Genomic DNA, 24608 nt, shown 5'->3' on the forward strand with positions numbered 1-24608 from the left:
AATACATTTAAAAGTTTACCATATGTCAATAAAAATAGATTCATAAAACTAAGTTATTTAGCCTATTAATTAACAAGGTAATTTGCTTGTACTTTTTTACATTGCTAATGATAATTTTAATTTATAAATTTTTAATTTAATATATAATTAAAATAATCTTTTAAATTTACGGTTAATTTCTTCATGTTATATTTTTATTACTTTTTATATAAACTAAATCTTTTATTTTTCTAATTTTTTAAATGAATATTTTATAATAAAAATATAGTAATGTAAATATACTATTGCATTATTATGAAGAAATATTTAAAAGAAAATAAGTTAAGAATTGAAAATTGAATACAGTTTTGATAAGTATATAATTATTTAAAATTTTAATAGAAATTTATATTGTGTTTAACATAAATAATTAAGAACTTTATCATTAATAAAATTTTATAATATAATTTTGAAGTATAGAATAAAAAAAATTATATTATTAAAATAAAAAATAAATAAATTTACAATGCAAAGAAAAAAAAAAAAACAGTTAATATTGATTAATTGGTATTACCGGGGGAAGAAATTCCAAAGAGGCATCCATGTATCCTTGTGCGCCGGCTATCGATAAGGCTCATCCCATATGTATAACATAACAGCTAGCTCCTTTATTTCTTTAGTCCTTCGCGATCACGAGGCCATTGTCTTTGATCACTGGAAAATAAAATTAAACTAGTTTTTGCCTGCATATCGCTGATTTATTTATTTTTTATTTTAATATATAATTTAATATTTATTTTTATAAAATTTTATATTTTAAAATTACATTATAAATTTTTACTCTTAATTAATTATATTAAATATAATTAAAATTTTAAATAATTATATTTCTATTAAAATTTAATTTAATTTTTATTTTTAAAATAATTATCAATTATTTTTCTCTAAATATTAATTCATAAAAATATAACAATATAATATTTTTACAATATAATTGCATTGAAAAAAGACTATATATTGTAAGAAATAGTTTGTCCATAATAATTATAATAATAAATATGCTAAAAATAAAATTTTAAATATTACGATAATATTTAAGAATAAATAATAATAATAATAATTTCTTGATTTCATTTTATTCTTCTCCTCTTCTAAGTCTTAAGTTTGTTTTTTTAATTTTGAATTTTTTGTACTTCTCAGCAATTATAAATCTTTATTGTTTAATTTTCTTATTTTTTTGGAACAATATTTATTTATTTATGTAAATCACTAAAAAGTTATATGGTTAATAATATATCTCTTTATTCTAATCTTTTGATTTTCAAACTCTATATCTTTTATAAGTGTCACAACCCGAACTCATGGACTGGACCGGTACTAGGATCTGGGCCGGTGTAAAGCCCCCGAGACCCATAGTAAGTCTTACTAATTCCAAATCCATAATCAGGGTCCAAAACTGAGGCCCTCATGCAAATAAAAGAAAATAAAATATTATATTATATTTTTATTCGGATTAACCTAACCTAATAACTATTAAAATATAAAGTCAGGGAAGCTCAGCTCAACCCTATATCAATCAATTATAAGCTATATAAATATCATAAAAATTTTCATTTATTGATATTAAAAACTTAAATTAACATAATCTCCAACAAGGCCCATGCTACTGCTAACAAATGCGGAATTTTAAATTTCAAATTTAGAAAATAATAAAACAAATAAATAATTGATGTTAAACCTGCGAGGAAGAAAGCATGTTACTTTGAAAAAGAACTCTTCTTTGTAGCCTAAAAAAATATGGTGAACAGGAGTGAGCGTTCGACTCATGGAGTAAGATATTGATTTTACATATAATTTTTATAACTATCTAATTATAATGTATCCTTAGAAATGAAGTGCATCATCTTAATATAAATCAAGCAAAACAAGTCAAATCACACCAAAGGCAATTTGGAACACTCACACATACATATGTGGGGAGCTGATCCCCCTACCCAGCTCTCTTAGTTTCAACTTCTGCTAGCGAGATTAACTGAAAGCCGGACTTTCTCTAAATATCCAAATGCGGGGCCTAGCAAGATCAACTCAAAGCCGTGCCTACCCCGACTTATCCATAATAAGGATCGGGTCCCAGCGAGTCAAGCTCCAGCCGTGTCTACTGTAACACCCCTACATGCATAGTCCTGTGCAAATCACTGTTCCGGTGACCGGTGTCGGTCCGGACAATTAAGAGGATTAGAAGCATATTGAAGTCACCTAGAAAAGCCCTGAATAAAAATTAATAGTGATTATCAGAAGGTAAATTACAAATAAGAAAAATATAACATAAAATGTTAAATGAGCCAGGAGTCATAACGATGGGTGACCGCACTGGGAAGTGACTACGAGATCAGTCAAAACTCTAATTTTGAATGGGATATTGTGACACCGCAGTCCTATAAAAAATTGCGAAACTAGAGAAAATATGAAAATTACAGAAAAATGTATAGAACCAGATCAAATAATTAAATCAGAGTTCTGGAAGAAATACTAAATTATTGATAAACCGGATCAGACCGGCGATGGGCAAATTGGTCAACTCATGGCCTACTGTCCGATAAAATGTGAGAAATTACAATTTCAAAATATAGATTTAAATTAAAGAAATATGAAAAAAAGAAAATAAATTAAAAAGAAAATTTTGATATCACCCTAATGACCTAAGCATGAGATCATAAATAAATTATCAATTAATAAATTATTTGACTAAGTCAATTAAGAGATAAATACACATAATTAATGGAAAAAAAATTTTTCATTTGGTCATCTTCTTCTCAAATTGATGTCTCTCTCTTGGCTCTCTCTCTCTCTCAAAAATCCACCATAGCCATTAAATTTCAAGCTTTTAAAGCTTGAATTCACCCCATCATCTCACAAATTTCTTCCTCAAACCTCATTTTTGACTCTTGGCAAGTATATTGAGAATCAAAAGGAAGAAGAAAATTGAAAGAATTGGAGGAAAGAGTGAGGATTCAAGAGCTTCACATAATGTTAGTGTTTTAACTTTCAATTGTCTATTTAAATGCATGTTTAGATACTTCAATTAACTTAGGAATTAAAGAAATGAAACAAAATCAATTATTTGGGAAATTAGGGAATTTCGGCTGCCATGGTGGTTGTAGTAGTTGAATATCTAATTATGATTTGATAAATTGTGATTATTGATCAAGGTCATTTGAATAAATGATTTATATTATTGGTAGCGTTTATTTTGAATTTTTTAGAACTTTGATGAATTTAAGGATTTTCATATTCTTGTTATAATTTTGTCAATATATATTGTATTACATTTTAAATTATAGTTGTGCATCACTGAGTTCACCACTCAGCAATAGTTTTGTATGCTGTCGCAGGTGGAAGTAAGGATAGAGCAGCTGAGTGAGATCACTTGAAGGTACGCCTTGAAGACACATTGGGACTAGCTTCGGGTATATTATAGGTATACCCTCATATATTAGATTTTGATGTAATCATATAATTATATGTATGTAATTTCATTTGAGCAGTTGCACAAATACTTTGGTAATATTATTTTGAAATGTAATAAAATACAAATTACTGTAATATTAGTATGAGATTTTAATTACTTATAAAGTTTTATTATACTAATTTTAGTACTTCAATGAATATAAATATTTAAATTCTTGTATTTTATGAATGATAACTTGTTTCCTTTACATTGAAAATTTGTGAGATTGAAATGAGATGGTTCAGTGTTGGTTTAACTCAAATTGCGTTTGATTGCGAATTGAGCTTCTTGTATGGGATTGAATTGGGAGGTGAAATGGATTTTATTAGAGTTGTGGTTGACAAACATATTGGAAGTGTTTTTCTTTTTCAGGTTTTGAAGAACTGTTTTCTCAAAATACAGCCGGCACTCTGCCGAAATTTTAAAAAATTTTCGTAACAACAGATTTTAAGCGAGGATTTGATCCACGATCAAAATTTCAATTAAAGGCTTTTTAATAAATATCCAACGTTTCGATCACTATAAAAATAATCGTAAATGGTTTTAAAATCTCTTGTAGTATATTTAATGGGTTACCGACAGGCGAAGTACGGTAATTTACTATATATACTACGAGATAATGTTATATCTTATGAGGAGTAAGGTGTGACATCTACCCGTCCTACCTATATCCACATGCACATCAACTCACACACATAACTCCAGATTACCATAAAATAATAACAACAATGTTAATAAGTACAAATGCAATAAAATGTGTGCCTAATATTCAATTGCATACATATATATATAAGTGATATATGAGCATGCCTTGAATAAATAATAATATTGAGATTATAAATAAAATCAACATCTACTCACTGTACACCAAGGTCTATTGTGGCTGCTGGGTGGAAAAAAATAGCTGACCTCGATCACCTAAATAATTATATTATAGATTTATTAGTACTAATTTAAAATAAGACTCTAAAGGGACAATAAATGGTCTAATTTATGCCGAAAATTTCGCAGAATTTTTCTTATACCTAGGACCTACTCAACCTGTAAAATGATTTAAATAAAATTTCTAAACTCAACCCATATCTTATCATCATTGTATGGTCCCTCCTGGGCCCCCCAAACCAAATAATAATCACAACATCGGACAATTCAATTATAAGACTTTAAAACTAATATTTTTCAAAAACTATTCAAACTAACTTTAAAAATTCTATAAACTTGCCTCGTGGTCCTTAACAATATTATAAGGCTATTGCAAAAGAAATCATAATTTTATGATGATCCACGAATATTTTATGAATTTTATTCTAAACCCAGTATGAGATAAAAATTGAGCAACATAGAGTTTGGGTTTAACTATGCCAAATCTGATACCTGAAACGCATCCAGAACGTTTAAAAACACTAGGATTGACTATAATATTGACAACAATCGGAGACAGGCTGCCGGACAACCAAATCTGACAGAAAATGTTGTCCTGGCGCCGGTGAGCTATCTTCGATCCGATCGCACTTAAATTATGCCAACAAATTGTTAATAATTATCATGAAATTAGTTTTAATTTTTTAGAATAAAAAAAGCTCAAAATTCTCACAAAGCGATCTGGACCATCCGATGATCGTCTTTTTCAAACGGTGTCCGATCGGAGCTGGGCTAGTCCCATTTCGAAGATTTCGTTGCCCTGGGTCCATCGGTGGTCTCAGATTGCCGATCCAACGGTCAAATCGCCTGAAAAGTAGTCGAAAACCAGTGAAACCTATTTGATTTTCTCTCAACTTTTCCTCGCCGGATCTTCTCTCTTCGGCCACCACCATTGGAGGCAAGGCTAGTTGGGTCTTGAAGTTTGCTGTGCCAAGAGTTGAATGAGCACTGCCTTGCCAGAAACAACCACCGAATGACGTCGGAATGAGGCTTGCAAGTTACTGCCTTGCGCGTATTTCTCTCCCTCTCTCCTCCATTTTCACACCGCTGCTGCACCTTTGGCCATCGTTCAAGGTTGCTAGAGGTTCACTGGTCACCGTGAGTCTGGTCTGGGTGGCTTGCTGGTGGTGATAATGCTTGGTCGGAGTAAAAGTGGGGAGGAAATGGGGTTGACGGGGAGAGGGAAGAAAAGAAAGGAGGAGGGGGGGGGGGTTCGAAAATCATTTTCTTTTTTTTTTTTTAAATTCTCTTACACTGATGCACGCTGCAAGATGCAGTAAATGGGTTACATCAATCAACTTATATATATATATTATTTTTTTTACATATTTAATATATTATTAAAATATCATTATTATACTCCAATTTAAAATAATATTTATTTATTATTATTATTTAAGATAAACTCTTACTTACTTTATTAATTAAATATAATAATAATAATAATAATAATAATAATAATAATAATAATAAATTTTGAAAAAATGTTAAAACATAATCCTATAATCTAAATTCAAAAATCCAAAAGATTAAATTCAAAATTTCATATTAATCTTATAAAATATATTAAAATAACAAAATAATATTTAAATATTATGTATAAAAAAATATAAAATTTATATTCTTAAATTTCAGATTATTACAATAAGAATATATATATATTTTAAATATAGTCTATAATTATGCACACAATAAAAAAAATTGAAAAATAATTTATTATTATAAACATAATAAATTTGAAAAATAAAACATAATAAATAATTAAAAAATAATTATACAAATTTAAAAATATAAAACAATTAAATTATTACTATAAGCAGGTAAAAAATTGAGAGACTTTAATAAGTCATATACTTAATATTTAAGAGAAATAAGAATTGAATTTATTTTCTTATATTAATAAATAAATTATTTAATAGTAATTGATATAAATATTATTTAATTTTAAAATTTGATAAATTATTTGTATTATATTTAAAATTAATTTATTTATACCAATCAAATGATAAAAAAAGTAAAAATAAAAGAATAAAATCTTTGAAAGAATTAAAATGGATAAACATAAAAAAAGAAAAAGAAAAATTTAAGTTTTAAAATTAAAGAGGGTAAATTGAATTTTAAAGTAATTCATATTTATGTTAATTTAATATTATTTGACAAATTATTAAACCATGTGGATTATAAAATGTGATACATAATAAGTTTTTAAGTGCATTAATAAATAAAATGACTTAATTATATGAAAAAATTATTAGGTGCACCCAGTGTATATACACCATCTCTTATAATTAAGTAGGATTCACTCTTTATACTATAGAAAAGACTCACTTTTCTGTGAGAAATATAATACTATTTTTTAACGCACCTAATGTATCTAATAATTAGCCAGTTATATAAGACTATTCTTGCACTTTAGTCTTAATATATATTAATTTATCTAAAAAGTATTATTTTTTAGAGATATATAATCAATATGATTGTAACATTAAGAATTTTAAAATATTAAAAAAAATTTAGATAATTATTATAGTAAAAAGAAATTTAAATAATTATTATTTTTTTATAAAATAAAATTTTAATAGTTTAAAATATCTAAATAAAAAATTAATATTTAATATGATAAAATAAATTTTATATAAAAAAAATTTTAAAAAGAGAGACTGCCGCATTTTTGTAAACCTCCTTAACATGAGTGACCCATTACAGTAAAACTATTTTGAAGCCTGAGTCTTACTCGGGGCTAGGTGGCAACAGTGACCCATATTTTTTTTTTTCTCCACATAACCTGATTTGTTGCGATAAACAATCAGACACAAATGTTGAATACAAAAAAAGCAATTCATTGAAGGAAAAAAGAAAAAAGAAAAAAGAAAGTCCAATTTCCCAAAAAAAATAAAAAAAATGCGATTTTGCAGGAAAAATACTCGTGCATTTTGAGTTATTTTGTTTCAACCTAATTGGTGAAAAATTGTGATAATATTTCTATTTTTCTTCTATAATATTTCTATTTTTCTTCTGCCTTTTCTCTCCAATAGTTATTTTTTAACATAATTTTATAATTTTTTCACAATTTTCTTTCCATCAAAATATGAAAAATAAACAAACCACTTATTTTTCTTTCCCTTCCTATAAAATTTACTTTCTTTATAATTCCATTCCCTCTTGTTTCACAACTTTCCTTTCTTCCAAACAGCCTCTTAGGCAGTAAGACGAAAAAGCACCTTGCATCCTTTCCAAAAGCCACCATAAAACTTGAAATAGGGCCCCATTGGCATAGCTCTTCTGGCCGGAAACCACTAACAATGATCATTGTTGTAACCATTAGATATTTAGATTCCACTGCTCATTAACCAAGAAACACAAACCTATTTAACTCAACAATGTCAGCCATATCATCTGACTTGTTTATCAAAAATCAATTGGTTCAACAATAAGAGCAAAACTTCCATTGGTTCGACAATAAGACCCTAAACATAAATACCAGAAGCAAGCAGCAGGAACAAGGACCCGAAACCCTGCACCAGATACCAAGATCAACTGTCAGCAATTAACCAAAATTTGAAATAACAAATCAACAGCTGGTGATTTAACAGACACAATTAACCGTACCAGAAAGAAAGATGCCAATGCTCCTGTTGTAAGCTCCTTGGCAAGACTGCGATTTCGCTTAGATGAGGTTGCTTCATAGCTGTACAAGATACAACTGTTATAAACCAAAATGGCGGCGGTACACAGAGGTTATGCATTGTATATATAGCGAAGCATGAAACCAGGCCACTTTCCATGATGACAAGGCTATCGCTTGAGCATGCCTACTAACACTAGAAATTCAAGGGAGATTTTAGAAAATTTAGGTGGTACCATGCAGACTATTTAAAGCACAGTCTTCCCATTTATATATATCCCTAGTAAAAAAAATTATATATGACTTTATCATATTTGAAAAAAAAAAACTACAAGAGCATGCCTACTAACACTACGATTTTCAGCCAATGAAAGGAATTAAGAAATTCAAGGGAGAATTTTAGAAATTTAGGCAGTACCATGCAGACTATTTAAGCACAAGTCTTCCATTCTTATTTATCACCTTAGTTAAAAAGTTATATCATATGACTTTATCATATTTGAAAAAACAACTAGCCATTAACACTTAAATTGAGAGCAACAACAAGATGCTTTTACAATTGATTAACAAATCACAACAACATCCACAAGCGCTAGCATATGATAGCACTTTGAAAATTAAAAAAAAAAAAAATTACTTTTCCATCATATGAATGTTTTGCGACCATGCAGAAAAACAACTCTTTTAAAGGAAGAAGAGAACTCCATTAATGAAAAGCGACATTTCCAATTTGAAAATATAAGCCAGAAGTACAACCAAAAGAGAAATAATAGCAATTCACAGACACAATGTTATCATGTCTGACTAAAAGCATCATTCACATAAGTTCGAGAACGGTCCTCCAACGCATGTAAAAAACAATACTCAAGCCTGAAAACAATTTTTTTTGAGTTGTAACTAATAAACAAAAAGAACTTGAAATGCATTATGTGAGATAAACAGAGATAGTTTTTTTCACCTTACACAAATTTATACATTAGCACTTCCAACAGAAATTTAAAAGAACTCCACAACATATTAAGGAATGTTCAGAAAAAGAAAATGAATTTTAAGAGATGCAAAGGATAAACAAAAGTAGCATTCTATAGTTTACTAAAATCTTTTGACAACACATGCTAATGAAATATGCTTTTAATCCATCTAAACATTGCTGCATCGAGTCAAAAGTGACAGTTCAAACTTTGAAGATGTCTTTTGAAATTTATGGAACATAAATTCCACCTCACAATTGAAAATTTATAGTACATAATCTTCTATTAGTTCAATGAAATCCCATGTAAATATAATGCAAAATCTTCGAATATCTTATGAACATCTCATGTAAATATTCAAAAGTAAAGGAACATGTCAAACTCTAAAGTAGAGTTTCCACAATAGCTGGAGATTATTAGACTTGAAAGTAGCACTTGATACATTATAAAAGATCACAAACCTAAAAACCCCAAACGGTTTTCATAAAAATACCAAAATTTACAGTTGAAAATTAAAAAAAAAAAAAAAAACTCAGAAAAGAACAATACAATTAATCACATAAATTGTCAATTATAGAAATTCCAGGAATGAAATAACTCTACCACAATCATAGATCTATCCAACACTCAACAGAGAGATAATTCCATAAATCGGATCGAGCTTACATGAAGAAGGAAGCAGTGATCACGAGGCCAATCGCAAGCATAGAGACGGATAGGGTTGGATACCATGAGTCAGGCACGGGGCTCGTGATCGGTTTTGGAGCCTTCAGAAGCAGATCAACAAAAGAATCAATTCACGAAAGCAAAAAAACATAGTAAAAGTGTTTTTTAAGGTGATCAATTCGAGCTAGAGGTTTACCATGGGAGATGACTGAGAAAGAAGTAGATCTCTCTCTCTCTATATCTCTTCGCTCTGGTCTCGATCCAGGAGACTGTAGCCACGCGCTGGTAATGTTAATAGCCTAGTAGCTGCGGCCTGTGAGGTTCAGTTTATAATTATATGGCCCCGTGCGCAGAGTGCACTCTACCGTCCACATGGCTCGGGTATTATTCAGAGCTCCGTCGCCACATTAAAGTTTCGTGGACTCTCATTTGAAGAAATCTGAGGTTAGATGGGATTAGTCTGGATCAAACACTTCTTTTATCAAATCCAACTTCAACACAGACTTGCCGCAAAATATCAATCATCGTTAATTGGGTTGATTAAATATGGAATAATGCTCCATTTTTAGAATGTTTAATTTAGTTAATTTTTAATTTTTTTATTTAAATTAATTTAAAATTTTAAATATAAATTTAATTTAATTTAAAATTTAAAAAAATTAAGAAATTAAATATCTAATTCTTAAATTAAATTAAGAAATTTAGCCTACTGATAAAAAAAAGTAAACTTTTCATTTTTACCTAAATCTCTAAATCAATAAATTTACCTTAGAAATTTTAATTGTTAAGTTGAATTAACTTTAAATTGAAACTTCTGATTAATTTAAATAAGAAAATTTTAAAAATGTTAAATTAAACATTTTAATAAATACAAGGTTAGCCTCTTAAAACATTCAATAGGCAGTAATGATAATTTAATTATATATTTCTTATGTTAATGACATTCGATTTGATAATAAATTAGGCAAATTTTATCATCAGCAACACTACTAACTAAAAGTGCTTTTATCTAACACTGATCCTACAGTTATAGCTCATGAAGTATCAGATGGGTCAGAAACAAATGGTATTGCCAGTACCGTGGCACCCATCAAGCATGAAACCATATATGATCACTTTGTATACACGTACAGATTTGTTATACTACTTGCAAATTGAATGCTTTCTGAAAGTAGCGTACAAATGCTTTTCATGACATTTGAAAAGAAATCTATCTTCCAGTAATATGGCAATTCCTTTTTCTTCATAAATACATGCAGGGATTCCCCATATTTTACGCTGCATCAAGATTTTAACCCCATTGATTGTTTTATTACCAGCAAATCTGAAAGTTCAATGTAGTATGGAAAATGAAAGCATTGCATTGGGCCATCTCTTGTCACCTTCAAGTTCGACACTGATAAGGTGCATCTGATTCGTTGTTTTGCTGGTCCAGACGGCTGGAAGCCATTCTTGTTTGCATGGAGTACTAAATCCACGCTTCAAATTAAGAATTTGAAATTTGGACAAAAATTATGTTCTAATTGTCAATTTGAACCTGGCCATCGTCCCAAGATGAAGCCGTGTTCACTCACACTTTCTCGTGTCAATCTCCTCATTCTCTGCCACAAATGTCTGCCCCTCCCTGTTCTCAACGGACCTGAACTAGAGTATCTCCTAAATGATCCTGATGCCTGCCTCCCATTCCTGACTGATGTACTCAACAAACCTGACATCGATAGACCCCTCTCTATATCTGGCTCAGAATCATAATCCGGTACTATAGTTTGGGTTTGGAAAGGATCTGACATCTTTCCTCTGCCTGCACTGACTCCAACATCCATATCAACAGATAAATCCTGGCTGGAACTCATTGAACCTACTTCTTTTGCCTCATCGCACTCGTTACATACTAGTTTTAACGCCTGTACGACCTCCCCCATAAAAGGACGGTGCGATACCTCCTGTTGCACGCACATTGAAGCAATAGCTGCTACTTTGGCTACACTGTCAAAAGGGACATCAGGTCCTAGAGACGGATCAATAATTGTTTCCAGCCCTTCTTTACTTGTTAAAAGTGGACGGGCCCATCCAACTAGATTCTCTTGACCAGGTGGCTGTGACATGTCAACGGGTTTTCTTCCAGTTAAAAGCTCCAGAAGGACTACACCATAACTATATACATCACTCTTTACAAGAAGATGACCAGTCATTGCATACTCTGGAGCCACATACCTGGATGAAATATTTATCAAAAAAAAAAAAAAAAAAAAACAGAAACATCAATTAAATAAATTATTGACACAATCAAAATTCAGAACTCAAAGATACTCATTGACACAATCAAAATTCAGAACTCAAAGATACTCACAGATATAACCAAACCAAGAAGTATCTTATGTTTCTTCAAAAAGAGAATCTAAGAATAGCTACTAATTATCATTAGTAGGTCAGTGCTAAAGATGTGATTTAATCCCTTTTTGCAAAGTTGGCACCAACTTTTGAATATCAACAGATTCCTTTGAAAGTACTGCAAATATTAATGACCTATAAAAGTTTTCATTTCAGCATAAATATTTGATAAACTAATTATGAATTCTAAATCCTTTTGTTATAAAAAATGTTCTAAAACTGTTTCAGATTCTAGTAAGCTTGATACTTGAAAATGGGTTAATTGATCACTGACTTCCAACAAAGCTGCAAAAGTACCATGATATAGGAGAAGGTTCTATCTTTGTGGCTTTGCGCATGTATGAATATTACCATATTTTACAAAGATGACATGGCAGCAGCAGCAGCAAACTCATTATGTGTTTGTTTACCATTGAAAACCATCAACCAGTAGCCCAGTATAGACAACTTTTAGGCAGCACAGAAGCACAGAATAAAGTAGCTTCTACTCAGGAACAGCAACTTCCACAGTGCAAAGTTAATAGACAGATCATAAATGGATATATTTGGTGCTGAGCAAGTGACTTCTGTCTATTTTGTTCATAGAGCTAAACTCCCCATTTAAGTATATGATTTAGGTATGACAGGCAACCAACCATGAGCCATGCTTAATGAGGCCACATATACTATGCCTGGTTGACTTGTGCAATTAAGGAGATATGACAGACTAATAACAGCCAGAATAGAATTCTTACCCAAAAGTCCCCATTACACGGGTTGATATGTGTCTGTTCTCCTCATCCATAGCAGTTCGGGCCAAACCAAAGTCAGACACTTTTGGCATGAAATCATGTTCTAACAAGATGTTGCTAGCCTTGAAGTCCCTGTGTATGACACGGGGACTTGAATCTTCATGGAGATAAGCAAGACCTCGAGCTGCACCAAGTGCTATCTTGACCCGTGCATCCCAATCAAGCGGAGCAGATTCCTTATCAGCCCCTGACAAAAAAAAAAGGATTCCAACATAACCATTTTGCATGAGAACTATAGATTAAAGAAAAATGATAAGCTCGTTAAACCCAACATGAATCACAAGAAAAAGCTAAAACACTACCATGCAAATGAGATTCCACACTGCCATTTGGTATAAGTTCATACACCAAGCAGCGTGCACGCTCCTCTGTACATATACCAATCAACTTGACCAGATTTCTGTGATGAAGACGGCTAAGCATTTCGATCTCTGCCAAGAATTCTCGACCACCCTGTTGATCATCCCTCTTCAGAACTTTAACTGCCACTTTGGTCCCATCTTCCAAAGTACCACTGTAAACACGCCCAAAGCCCCCTTCCCCAAGTATTCTCGAAGCATCGAAGTTATTTGTAGCTCTTTCTATATCATTTGTGCTGAAGGACTTGGCCGATCCAGTATAAGGTGCAATACTAGATCCAAATGACAAGGAAGCAGAACTGAGACCACTTCCAATCATTGACGCAGTTGTACCTACAAAATTTATATTTTTCCTCTTCATTTCAAAACAGAGGAAGATTTCTAAATGGGCCAATTGCTAGATAAATCTAAACTAAATGTATTAGGACAGAACTGAAATGTGCACAGCTAAAGCTTATGCAAGACAGACATAAAAATCCAACATTTGAACATGAATTTGTAGAATTAGAATTATATACCTCAAGTAGTATTGAAGTTTTCATTCATTTAGTTTATTATTATTTTTTTTTTAAGTGTGATAACAATATCTCGCTAAGTCCAAAACAAGGACATAAACCAGACTGATACGCAGAGTGCATTAGGTTTCTGAACATAGGTATTACCTGATGGTTTTGCAATTGAAGGTGGCAAAGGATGCAGAGTTGTTGTTGGTCGACTAGTGCGGCCTCTATGCCTAACCAGCAACACCCAAGCAACTGCAGAGCATAAAACTAGTGCTACAGAAGCTGACAGGGCAATAATAGCAATTATGCCAGCACCAAGCCCATCTTTTTGTTGCCTTTTCTGTACATCAACCCCAAGGGGCTTTATTGTCCTTGACTTGTTGTTATCGCCAGAATATGGCCCATCATCTATTATAGTAATGCCAGAAGGTGCTGAAGGTGGAGATGGGGGTAAACCTATAAATGCAATAGTGCCAGATAAATATCCAGAAGATAAAAGAATCTACGAGGAGACTAAAAAAACCTGCAGATTAGAAATTTAAATACCTGGATACCGCACATATAATACTTCATAATCACCAAAAAATGAAGCTTTTATTACTACTTGTTTATGCCAGAATCTCTGATAAGTTAAAAAGGCAGTTGTGTTATCAAATCTATCTCCAAGGGAAACCAAGTCAATGAGGACAATGGTATTCTCTGGTTGCTGGCTAGCAGCATTGGCTCCCATAATTCGAACTTGACTTTGTTTCATAAAAACACCAGCAGCAATTTCCTGCGCAAGCTCTGAAACCAAAGGGAAAAAGGTATATAGTGCAACATTGAGTTGCAGTCCAACTTGCATGGGCAAGACACATCCACATGGAGATCCAGGAGGAGTATTTGTGTATGGCTCCACGCAAACAGTTGCTGAACAATCTACAGATAAAATTAACTATCAGTTACATCTCAATAAGATGAAAACATAATAGGGACAAGAAGAAAACCGTAATGTAAAATCTTAATGTAAAGAGAACCCATTTTTGCATACCTTCATTAGGAGGTGGAGGTGGCAATGCTTGAACTAGTGGGGGAGGAGGCATTTTTGAACTCCTTGATGAAGATCCAGGAGAAACTTTAGGGGAAAGTACAGGCACTTAGAAGATACAATTGTAATCAAAAGGTGAGCTCTTAGGCATAAAATAAGAAGAATAATATAAAGTTCATAACTCATGAGTAACATTTGATTAATTTAAAGGAAATGGAAAGCATGTTAAGTTTTTTCTTACTTCTGGTCCAGCCAGATGCCACTGTTGGAGAGGGCGAAGGAGCAGGTGAGACATTGGCAACTGGTGTAGAAGAGGGATAGGGGTGATGTGGTGCAGAAGCTGAAGATGCAGGAACAACATTAGAAACTGAAATGGCCACATATATCACTGCTCTGAAAATGAACCACCAAAGCATTCACTATCATGGTACCTGGACTAAGGGGTGGAGAAGCAGAGTGTGGTTGCCTATTTGTTGGAAGAAATGATGGAGAGATAGCTGGACCTGAAAAAAGCACCAAGAAGAAAATGAAAATTGGATCTGATTATGTTAAGAGCTAGATAGAACATAAAGAGTTTCCAAGTAGAAAATTCTCTCAACTATAAAAGGTAGACCTTGCTGTTCTGAAGGGGGAGCAGATAATGAAGAAGCAGGCCTATTGAATTTGGTCCTTGCATGGTTCTGCTTATGAAATGGGATAGAAGGTGAAGATGCAGGAGAGCGGAGCCCTTTATTTAAAGGAGATGTAGGAGAAGATAAAGATGGAACTGGAGCATCATTTGGGTGTCTTATGGCTTTGTGTGTTGAAGGAGCTACAGCAGAAAAGGAACCTGCAATTATTAATCTCAAAATTTCAATACCTCCATACAGTACTTCACTTAGTAATTTGGATAAAATTAACAGTTTAAAAATTTACACCTTTGGATGGTGAATGGTTTGCAGATGGTAAAGGTTTGGATGTTTCATCTGGTGGTGCGGCAACTGGAATACCATCCTTTTTCCATTCAATGCTTGGGGGAGGAGTTGATGCATGATAGGTATCAGGACCTGGAATTCAGATGAGGACCAATGAAATATATTACACTGAGCTTCTGATAGGAAACTAATGCCAGTCAAAACCAAATGGGAATGCCTCCTAATATTGTAATCCATAGTCATTAAAAACATTCACTGCCCTGCAATACACACACACACACACACACACACACACACACATACAAGATTCTTAATATTTTTTTTTTTTTTTGGATGTGTGTAGCAAAGAACAAAGTGGATGTAATTAGATGTTATGAATAATAAAGATGCAATTCCAATGTGAAGAAACATAGTGGATCAGCATATTCTAGTGTGCAGTGGCCTTCAGATATGCACTACATATTTTTGACAATCATGGAACAAAACTCCATCCTAATTTGAGCTGGTGACAGCAATTTTAAAGATGTTCAAAGCAAAATCTTCTCATGGTCAATGTATTGCATCTGTCTTCAGATTAAATATCCTTTTATAGTAGCAGAGAGCAAGTCACAGTAAGGAAACTTCTAGGATTCCTTGCAGCCATGGCCTTTTAACTCGACACTCATGGCATTGAGGTACCGAACATAAAGAAATATAAAAACAACAACAAATTGATCAAAACAAAAAGTGCAATACAACATAGGTATTAAATGTGAGATTGAAAATAAGAATGTTGAATGGTTTCAACATTAAATCAACAGCAACTTAAGAAACAAAAATCAAATCAAAGTGTTTTCTCTAAGTAGAACCTGAGGCTGTAGAAGGCGCTTCTCCAGGTATAACAGGGTGAATTTCTGGTGAATTTTGTGGCAGTTGTCCTATTGGCGATACAACTGGAACTGCTTCTGTCAAAATAAACAAGCAACAACGGGTCAATTTGAAATTTTAAATTAAAAGGGCAGCACAAAAGCAATTTAAACAGTAAATTATGTAACAGTGCACACCAGGTGATACAGACGGCATTATTGCTGGTGCAATTGGATGGACTGATGGCTTGTTTCTTCCCAATTTCCTTGGTGGAGATGCAACTAATGTCATAATTTGGAAAAATAAAAGGGAAAAAAAAAATCAAAACTGAAGCCCATTTAAAATGAAATCTGCATGAGCATCAGTTACACCACAACGATAATTCCACACCTGGTAAAACTGACGGTGGAATTGGAGCCCCACTAAATGTTGCATTACCATGATGAGTACTAGGTGGTGAAATTTCAGGTTCACTTGGGTGGATGATTGGTAAAGTTACAGGTGCACTTGGATGGATAATTGGTGAATCATGAGGTAAATTCTTTGTAGCTGCTGTAACTGGCGCCAAATGTAGTGAAAACACAATTCATTTAGAACCAAACTGAACTTGAAAATGTTAAGCATAATAAAATCTATTAAGCTTTGAATGTAAAGCACCTGGCACGGAAACAGGAATGTGTCTAATTGGTTTGTTTCCTTGAGAAGCATTCGGAGGCATGGCTGCTTTCTGTCCTTCAGCAATTGATGGTGGAGGCGCAATATTATATGGTGGAGATACAATGGGAATACGCGGTGACAGTGATGGCCCATGTTCTTCAAAAATTAATGGCGGAGGAGCCTTATTATCTGGTGTCCTTGCTATTGGACTGCTAGGTGAATAGGATGGTACGGGCCCTCTAATTTCCTGGGGCAAAGGAGGAGGCATGGCTGGTGGTAATGCAAATGGAGGAGGTAAATCTGATCCTGTATTGTCCATGATGAAGCTCTATTAAACGATATCAATATTAGTTAAAAATTGAAATACAGATTAAGCAAGTTACCATTTGGCTGAGACACTGGGCTTGGCACATTGCTTCTGAATGGCCTTCTTATGGGAGCAGGTGCTCCTTCGGTAGAAGGAATCTCAGAAAAACTTGCTGGAGATGGGGAAAAATTGTATCCTGAAGACAATAAAAACAAAAAGTATCTAGTAACAAATTCAAGCAAGATAGATACAACTACATCTGTTAATTCTTGCGTGTATGACCACGGATTAGTACAACTATAAGCTCCCAGAATCGCTTCAATGACTTAAAATTGACCTATAAACGGTGAAATATAGAGGAATGTTACATAGAACTTTGACTTTTAGATCAACAAAGATTGCAGAGTCCAAACCGGTTGAGCTGAACTGTATCAGTTCTCTAGTGCCCTATTAATCAAATAAAACTAAAATATGATTTCAAAACGACCTCATACATACAGCTTATTCACATTAACATTAGCATGATGAAATTTTATGTACCCAGATCACCGAAGAGTTGATTATGCTCATAAAACTAATTAAACCAACATGAACTTGGTAATTTATTCAACAGGGTGGAATTCTAAAAAAGTAGAGTGACAAATCATAAAATTACCTGTAGATCCTTGAATAGTGAAAACAATGGCAATGGCACACAGTTTCACCAGCTGAAGAATGACTGGCACCACGGCACCCATCTCAAAAAGCACCAAATCTCAAAAAGCACCAAATCTCACAACTCCCTCAATGATGATGGAGAAATTAAATTTAGAAAAAGGAAAACAGCAAAGATGAATAATTTACTCTATTAAGGGAATTAAAGATAGCTTGAAGCAAGAACAAAGAAGAAGTTAGATTAGCCAAGACCCACAAACAGTGTAAGAAAAGCAATGACAATATAGTTTGTTGCGAAAACCCATAATAGGTTTGTTGAAAAGAACCCAGGTAATAGTTTCTCTGCGAACTAAAGCTCTCAACTTTCTATTCCTCTGAGATTGCCATGTGCGATAACTCCACCACCCAAAAAAAAAAGCCATAACCCAAGACAGCATACTCACTGTGCTATGAAACAGAGAAAGATTTGGGTAGTTTTGTGGGGACAAATTTTAGAGAGAGAGAGATAGAGAGAGAGAGGAGCATTCGGTTAAAAGTAAAGAAAAAGGTTATTGGGAAGTTGATGCATATATTTTAGTAGGGAACTGGGAAAGGTTAGATTGTAAGTGGAGCCTTTTGTTAATTAAACTGTTATCATCTTAATAGGGGATTAAATGTTAATTTTTTTCTATTCAACTTGGGGGGTTGAGCTTTCTAATCTTGGGGATTTGTCTAATGTGGGTTGCTTGACTTCTATTTATCTTTCTTGCTGATTCCTTCTTGATCCTCCCGACAGTGACACTGTGAGAGTGAGGTGTTTCATGTGTCAATAGAAGATTTTGACACTTAATCTTGTTTTCCCTTTTGTAATCTGGATAATTTTAACTTGTTAAGGAAAAGTGAATATCTTATAGTATATCTTAAGTATATTCTAAGTTTTAGTTTACCATTGTCATCAGTAATTAGGAAGATCATGTGATGAGTTGATTACATTAGAATTTTATTCCCATTAAAAAAATGTTAAATGAAATTAATAATATTTTGTTAAATTAGGTCAATAACACAATGATTCACTCTTTGAAGTATAAAAATTCAAACGTTCAAATCCTTTTAAGAAAAATTTTGTTGTTAATTTTGAATATAAAAAATTATGACTAAGATTTCTCAATTAATTTATAAATATTTATAAATACATTTAATTATGAATTAGAAGATGTAATAAAACAAAATTTAAAAAATTTTATAAATAATTATTATATTCAGTAAAAATAAGGATAAAATTAAAAAAAAAAATAAAAATCATTAATTTTTTTTAAAATAAAAAATAAAAATAAATGGAGAAAATAATTAAAAAAAAAAGTGGTTTTTGTTATTGGGATAGAAGAAAAAGGCATCTTATTCAATCAATCAAATGGTTGAATACCACCAAACTTTAAATGAAAATTTGGTAAGCTGGGAAAGAATCACGTGAATACTAAAGTATGATGAAAACCCCACCAATTCATTTAAAGAATATGAATAATAATTTACTGAAAAAATAAAGAGTTATCCATCATTTTTATATCTTTTTTTTTTTTTTGTATGAAAGATACTATAACTAATATTCAACTTCTTTTATTAATATTTTTTCAATAATTAAAAGTTTTAATTAAAAATGATAAAGTGATAATAATTGAATATAATTCAAGTTGTCGTGGCATCTCCCTAAATGAAATTTCACAAGGGCCATGCATAATTATGTTCATCAGAGTAGCTACTAAACTGAGTGGAGATTTCTCATATTAAACAGATAGCTTGTAGACCCACTAGTAATCGGTTTAGAATAGATGATAGTGATGATGAATGATGATGGTGTGATTATTGTGGCACGTGACTAAAAAGATGGACCATGTTAACCGTTTACTTAATATCTAATTAATGCCCTTTAAAGTTGTTAGTTAGGTATGATAATTTTTGGGAAAAATACAATTTAGTATCTTATATTTGTTCCTTTTTTTTTAATTCAATGATTAAAGAAAGTTTCATGATAAAATAGAAATTGAACTACCATGCGGTTAATACTTTAAGTTAAATTTGATAGAACATAACGTAATGCAATATAATTAATTGTTTAATACAATCAAAGTGTTAATGTGATGTAATTTTCATTATATTTATATGTTTGATTGTAAAATAAAAATATAAATTATGTAATGTAATGTTAATTTTTATTTTAATATTTAATTAATTTAATAATATTAATAATAAATAATAATGATTGTAATGATAAGCAATCAAGCGGTATAGTAGTGGTAGTGGTAGTAACGTGAGTTAGTGATGGTGGTAGTGGCCAGGTGCTTAAAGGTGACAATAGTTAAATGATAATAGCAGTCATTGGTTAAGTTGTGGTAGTGTGATGGTGGTGGTAGTAATTGTAAGAGTGGTGGTGATAATGGTGATAATAACAGTAGTGATCGGATAGTAATAATAATCGTATTACTGACAATAAATAAAAAATTTAAAATAAGTAATTATAATTATATCTATTTTTTTTATATAATCATCAGTACGTTACTTAAAGTATAATTAATTAAGTTATATAATTATCATTAAATTACATCAAATTTTTTTATATTATCAAACAACATAATCAAATATATAATGTAACCACGATTATATTACAATTTTGATTATGATATACTAAACATGATAAGAATTTAGTGACTAACACTATTAATTATGTTGATGTCATATGTTGATATCATTTGACATGGCACGCATGTCAATAATTAGCATGCCACGTCAAATGTGATGTCTGTATTAGCATGACACACTTTAATACCACGTAAGTGCACTTAACGGTATTGATTACTTTTCTCTTGATTAGCTAACTTTGCGATAGTTCATTTCTCAATTTATCAGAAAATTTTTATTAATTCTTGAACTAATATTTTTAATTCTTTAATTCTTTCATATAATTCTATTAAGATGAAAATATTTTTCTTATTTAAATTTAATCTACCTTAAATTTAAGATATAAAAAATATAATAAAATACACATATGAATCAAGAATTTCTCAAAATGAAAAACTCTAGATAAAAATAGAAACTATTTGGTTAGATGAAAGTAGTGTACACTCTACATGGGCATATTCTGTTTCCATGTGATGAATTTCTAGTAAAGCAAATTGTTCCACCCGTTGCTTTGTTGTACATGACTTGGAAGACAATTTTTATTCCAAGAATCTTGATTTTTAGGTAAATTCCAAAATATTTTATCATTTTTGGCATGCAGGTTCGTGAATTCATTTGACACTAGTCGGTGTTCTTTCTTGCAGAAATGCCAAAAAAGAAATGGCAATTTTCAACATCTAAGATTAACGATCAATTAAAGTATGATTAATCTTAATGATTCTCGATTTTAAATAAAATTAAAGAATTTCCTCGGACTCATGAAAAAAAAAATTTAACAGAATATTTCTTTCACAAGAAGTACGATTCTTTTTTAATTTCCAAGGTGATTACAGCAAGGAATGTCCACGTTTACGTGGACAAGCCGCAAAATGAGCCGGAGCTGGCGGTTTTCTCAGATGGACCACTCCCAAAATTAAAGGAAACAGAGAACTAAATAATTGTCTAATTTATCATAACAGCTCCCATACACCCAGACATTATATTATTATTATAATATGCATCCATCCCAATGAAACTTCTTTATCTGTACAAGCTAAGCTTTAAAAGGGCCCCAATGGCCCAAAGCAACCCTTGCAGCTCGCTTTTCCCTTCATCTTTGTTCATTAGTTATCCACCACATAGTTGCTGGAGTAACCCCTTGTGCCGTTGTCTGAAAGCAACTGAACATTATAAGCCAGGGACCATAACAAAAGTATTTCAACTACTTTCCCAAATCACGAGTGGATATGCAATTAACGCTTCATTATCTCCCACAGGCCCTCATTTTAATCATATCATACTTTCTTTCTTCTTTATTCCTCTTTATTAAGGCTGAAAAGAGAAATACTTTTACGGAACATTACCAACATTGGGTGAGAGTGGGATCTCTTCAGCCTACTTCACAAGGAAACTACCCTACATTGTAATGAGCTTTTTATTGGTGCATTCTACTTTATTTTCACTTTGTTGTTCTATTCACAAGAATGAGAATGTGATTACTGAGTAAAATACTTTGATTTTAACAAAATAACAATAAAAAAAATTCATGCCTAGCTTGGCTTGGTTCAATAATTGAAAGCATATTTGACAGATCATATTTAAGTCTTCACCCCTGCAATCTCTCGTAAAAAAAAATAAAAAAAAAACCATTTCCATTACATAGAAATGGGCATTAATTTTCTGGTGCCAGCAAACTATATGTTAGTTTAAATGCAGAAAGGGGTCCTGAAACCTGAATTGCATTACTTCTTCTATATAATATTCAAGAACTAGGTATACCTGCAATTAACACAACCGAGTCGCAGTGACCCACAATCCAGCAAACTGCATAGGTCACCGCCACAGAACAAGATATATTTAGTATTCAATGAATTCACACATCAACTCAACACACGTCCATGCTGTCTATGAAGCCAAAAGACCTTGCGTGATTTAAATTGGAAAGGTGAAAGTAACTCAATAGTAGCATCACCAATGAAGAACCTAGTGGTGCTAGGTATCAAGCACAAGACTGATGGTGCATTTGTTGTGCACCGCGAAGCGGGTAAATTGTAAAAAAACAAAATAAACACACAAAACACTAATATTTACGTGGTTCGCCCTGTCAACATAAGGCTACATCCACGAACATGCCATCTTCCACTATCATCAATAATGAATCATCAATTACAAGTTCAAACTATACTACCCATCAACCCAATTTTACCCAAGAGAACCCATACAATATCAAACTGCTCATAGTAAATAGATTAGTTAGTGTCTTCAACTATATGGTAGCCCTCTCACCAATGGACAAGAATCCCTTCCTTTTGAATTCTATGTCCTCACTCCACTTTAGGCAAAAGCCTATCTCCACCGCAATGAGCAAGTGCCCCTCATCAATGGGCAGAGCCAAATACTCAGCAATTGGCAAAGCCTTTATCTACAATAGGTAACAGCCTCACTCCATGGGCTGAAAGCTATTCTCTTCAATGGGCACAAGCCAAATAACTTTTTCCATTATTTTCCTTTTTACATAATGTTAATTCCCTCAATCATTATCTGATTAGTAGTCATACTCAATTTAGGAATAATACTAAAATAAGAGTTCTACTCATTATAGAAAATATTTCTCCATTCTATTGAAAATAGAAAAGATTTCTCTCCAAATCCCATTAAGATTTTGAGTCATAATTCTAACAGGATCTAATCCTTCAAAATTTTTCTTGAATTCTTCTACCATTTTTGTTTCGTCTTCTTTGCTAAGCTCACAAGTCCTCCAATCAGCTCTCTCAGGCACGTTCAGCAATCCTGCTAAAACCTGCAAAATATATCATTTCGTCCTTACTGTAAAAGTTTCGTGTGCTAACTAACCGTTTTGCAATCTGCAAATAACAGAAACGTTGATTCTATTGCTAATAGAAGGGACATTCAACAAACTTCAAATAATTTGCATAATCTTAATTTGCATAATCTTGAAATCTTCTTTCATTTGTGTAACCACATTAACTCATTTTTCATTGAAAGCATAGGATATAATTGAAAAGGCACGCAAAATTCATAATATATTGGATCATTAACCCTAATTGGAATGAAGAGACTATACATAAAAGTCAAAACTTAAAATCTAAAAGAACAAATATCAATGGCTAGGTATTGGTTGAATAACTACAAAACCTGGCAAAAAAAAAAATTAAATAATCGATCAAATTGTTATTAAAATGCCAAAGCTCATTGCTCTTTTCTTGGTGAATCGAAAGTGGAAACCACATTTATAAGTTATATCAATTATTCAAACCAACACAGATAATGAAAATCAGCAGAATCTCATGTTTAGCAGTTAAATTAGTATGATGGTATCTTACTGCACGTCCAAATTGCACTGGAAATCTCATATTCTCCTCGACCAAATATGATAATTTATTACCATCAGGGAGTTCCACACAGAAGAAATTATAGTTCCTATCGAACTGTGTCCTCAGCCATTTTCTGCCCAGAATTATTATCGACTGCAAAAGAAACAACAATGCAAATGTACATTAGAAACATGGAATTTCCTTGAAATATTCAATTTGATGCTATTGAGCCATCCAACCAAATGTGGGTTTTAATAAATCCTTACTATTCAATCTGACGCAATTGAGTACTAAATTAATTGTAAAAATATAATATTGGTTAATTTACAAAAATTTTTGTGCTTTTGAGTCCTTCAATATGTATTTCTGACGCCTGCATATATATAACTAAATGCATTTTGTTAAATGAAATGTATATAGCATATATTCATGCCCTCAATATGTGTAAATTTTATCATATGATATTAGATTTTTTATGTTTTCTTCAGAACACTCCACTATTGTGAACTTGCATATTGCCCAG

At 32.0% G+C, this 24608-nt stretch overlaps 2 protein-coding genes and 1 pseudogene across 4 annotated transcripts; all 3 read right to left on the minus strand.

The window, feature by feature from the left end:
* Positions 1–7717: 7717 nt before the first annotated feature.
* LOC110651617 (uncharacterized) lies at positions 7718–10167 on the minus strand. The gene is made up of 4 exons (XM_021806992.2): positions 9867–10167; positions 9671–9771; positions 8018–8096; positions 7718–7923 (listed from the first exon to the last, which is right to left on the minus strand). Exons 1-4 carry the CDS (start codon positions 9867–9869, stop codon positions 7876–7878), a joined length of 231 nt encoding a protein of 76 aa, XP_021662684.2. The 5' UTR covers positions 9870–10167; the 3' UTR covers positions 7718–7875.
* Positions 10168–10719: 552 nt separating this feature from the next.
* Positions 10720–18625, minus strand: LOC110651615 (receptor-like serine/threonine-protein kinase ALE2). 3 transcript variants are annotated; one of them, XM_021806990.2, is made up of 16 exons: positions 18121–18625; positions 17542–17661; positions 17159–17464; positions 16892–17059; positions 16699–16782; positions 16504–16599; positions 15659–15787; positions 15355–15570; positions 15173–15244; positions 14983–15081; positions 14745–14828; positions 14261–14632; positions 13874–14170; positions 13155–13544; positions 12796–13039; positions 10720–11884 (listed from the first exon to the last, which is right to left on the minus strand). In XM_021806990.2, exons 1-16 carry the CDS (start codon positions 18200–18202, stop codon positions 11197–11199), a joined length of 3447 nt encoding a protein of 1148 aa, XP_021662682.2. In that variant the 5' UTR covers positions 18203–18625; the 3' UTR covers positions 10720–11196. The 3 variants fall into 3 exon arrangements, with proteins under 3 accessions (XP_021662682.2, XP_021662681.2, XP_021662683.2); XM_021806989.2 differs by having other exon boundaries at positions 14745–14849; XM_021806991.2 differs by having other exon boundaries at positions 14745–14849; positions 17159–17486.
* Positions 18626–23346: 4721 nt separating this feature from the next.
* LOC110662059 (zinc finger CCCH domain-containing protein 64-like) overlaps positions 23347–24608 on the minus strand; it is a 63986-nt pseudogene continuing 62724 nt past the window's right edge.

This window comes from Hevea brasiliensis, chromosome 11 (assembly GCF_030052815.1).
Source record: "Hevea brasiliensis isolate MT/VB/25A 57/8 chromosome 11, ASM3005281v1, whole genome shotgun sequence".
Lineage (NCBI taxonomy): Eukaryota > Viridiplantae > Streptophyta > Magnoliopsida > Malpighiales > Euphorbiaceae > Hevea > Hevea brasiliensis.

What these genes read in the sequence shown, in the direction of transcription:
- LOC110651617 (XM_021806992.2), bottom strand. An exon ending in ATCACTGCTTCCTTCTTCAT is followed by an intron (nt 8,097 to 9,670) that starts GTAAGCTCGATC and finishes TATCTTGTACAG; the next exon opens with CTATGAAGCAACCTCATCTA. An exon ending in CATTGGCATCTTTCTTTCTG is followed by an intron (nt 7,924 to 8,017) that starts GTACGGTTAATT and finishes TATCTGGTGCAG; the next exon opens with GGTTTCGGGTCCTTGTTCCT.
- LOC110651615 (XM_021806989.2), bottom strand. Translation starts at nt 18,202, where the DNA reads ATGGGTGCCGTGGTGCCAGTCATTCTTCAGCTGGTGAAACTGTGTGCC. An exon ending in AAACCATTCACCATCCAAAG is followed by an intron (nt 15,571 to 15,658) that starts GTGTAAATTTTT and finishes TAATAATTGCAG; the next exon opens with GTTCCTTTTCTGCTGTAGCT. An exon ending in CGTGTAATGGGGACTTTTGG is followed by an intron (nt 11,885 to 12,795) that starts GTAAGAATTCTA and finishes TATTTCATCCAG; the next exon opens with GTATGTGGCTCCAGAGTATG.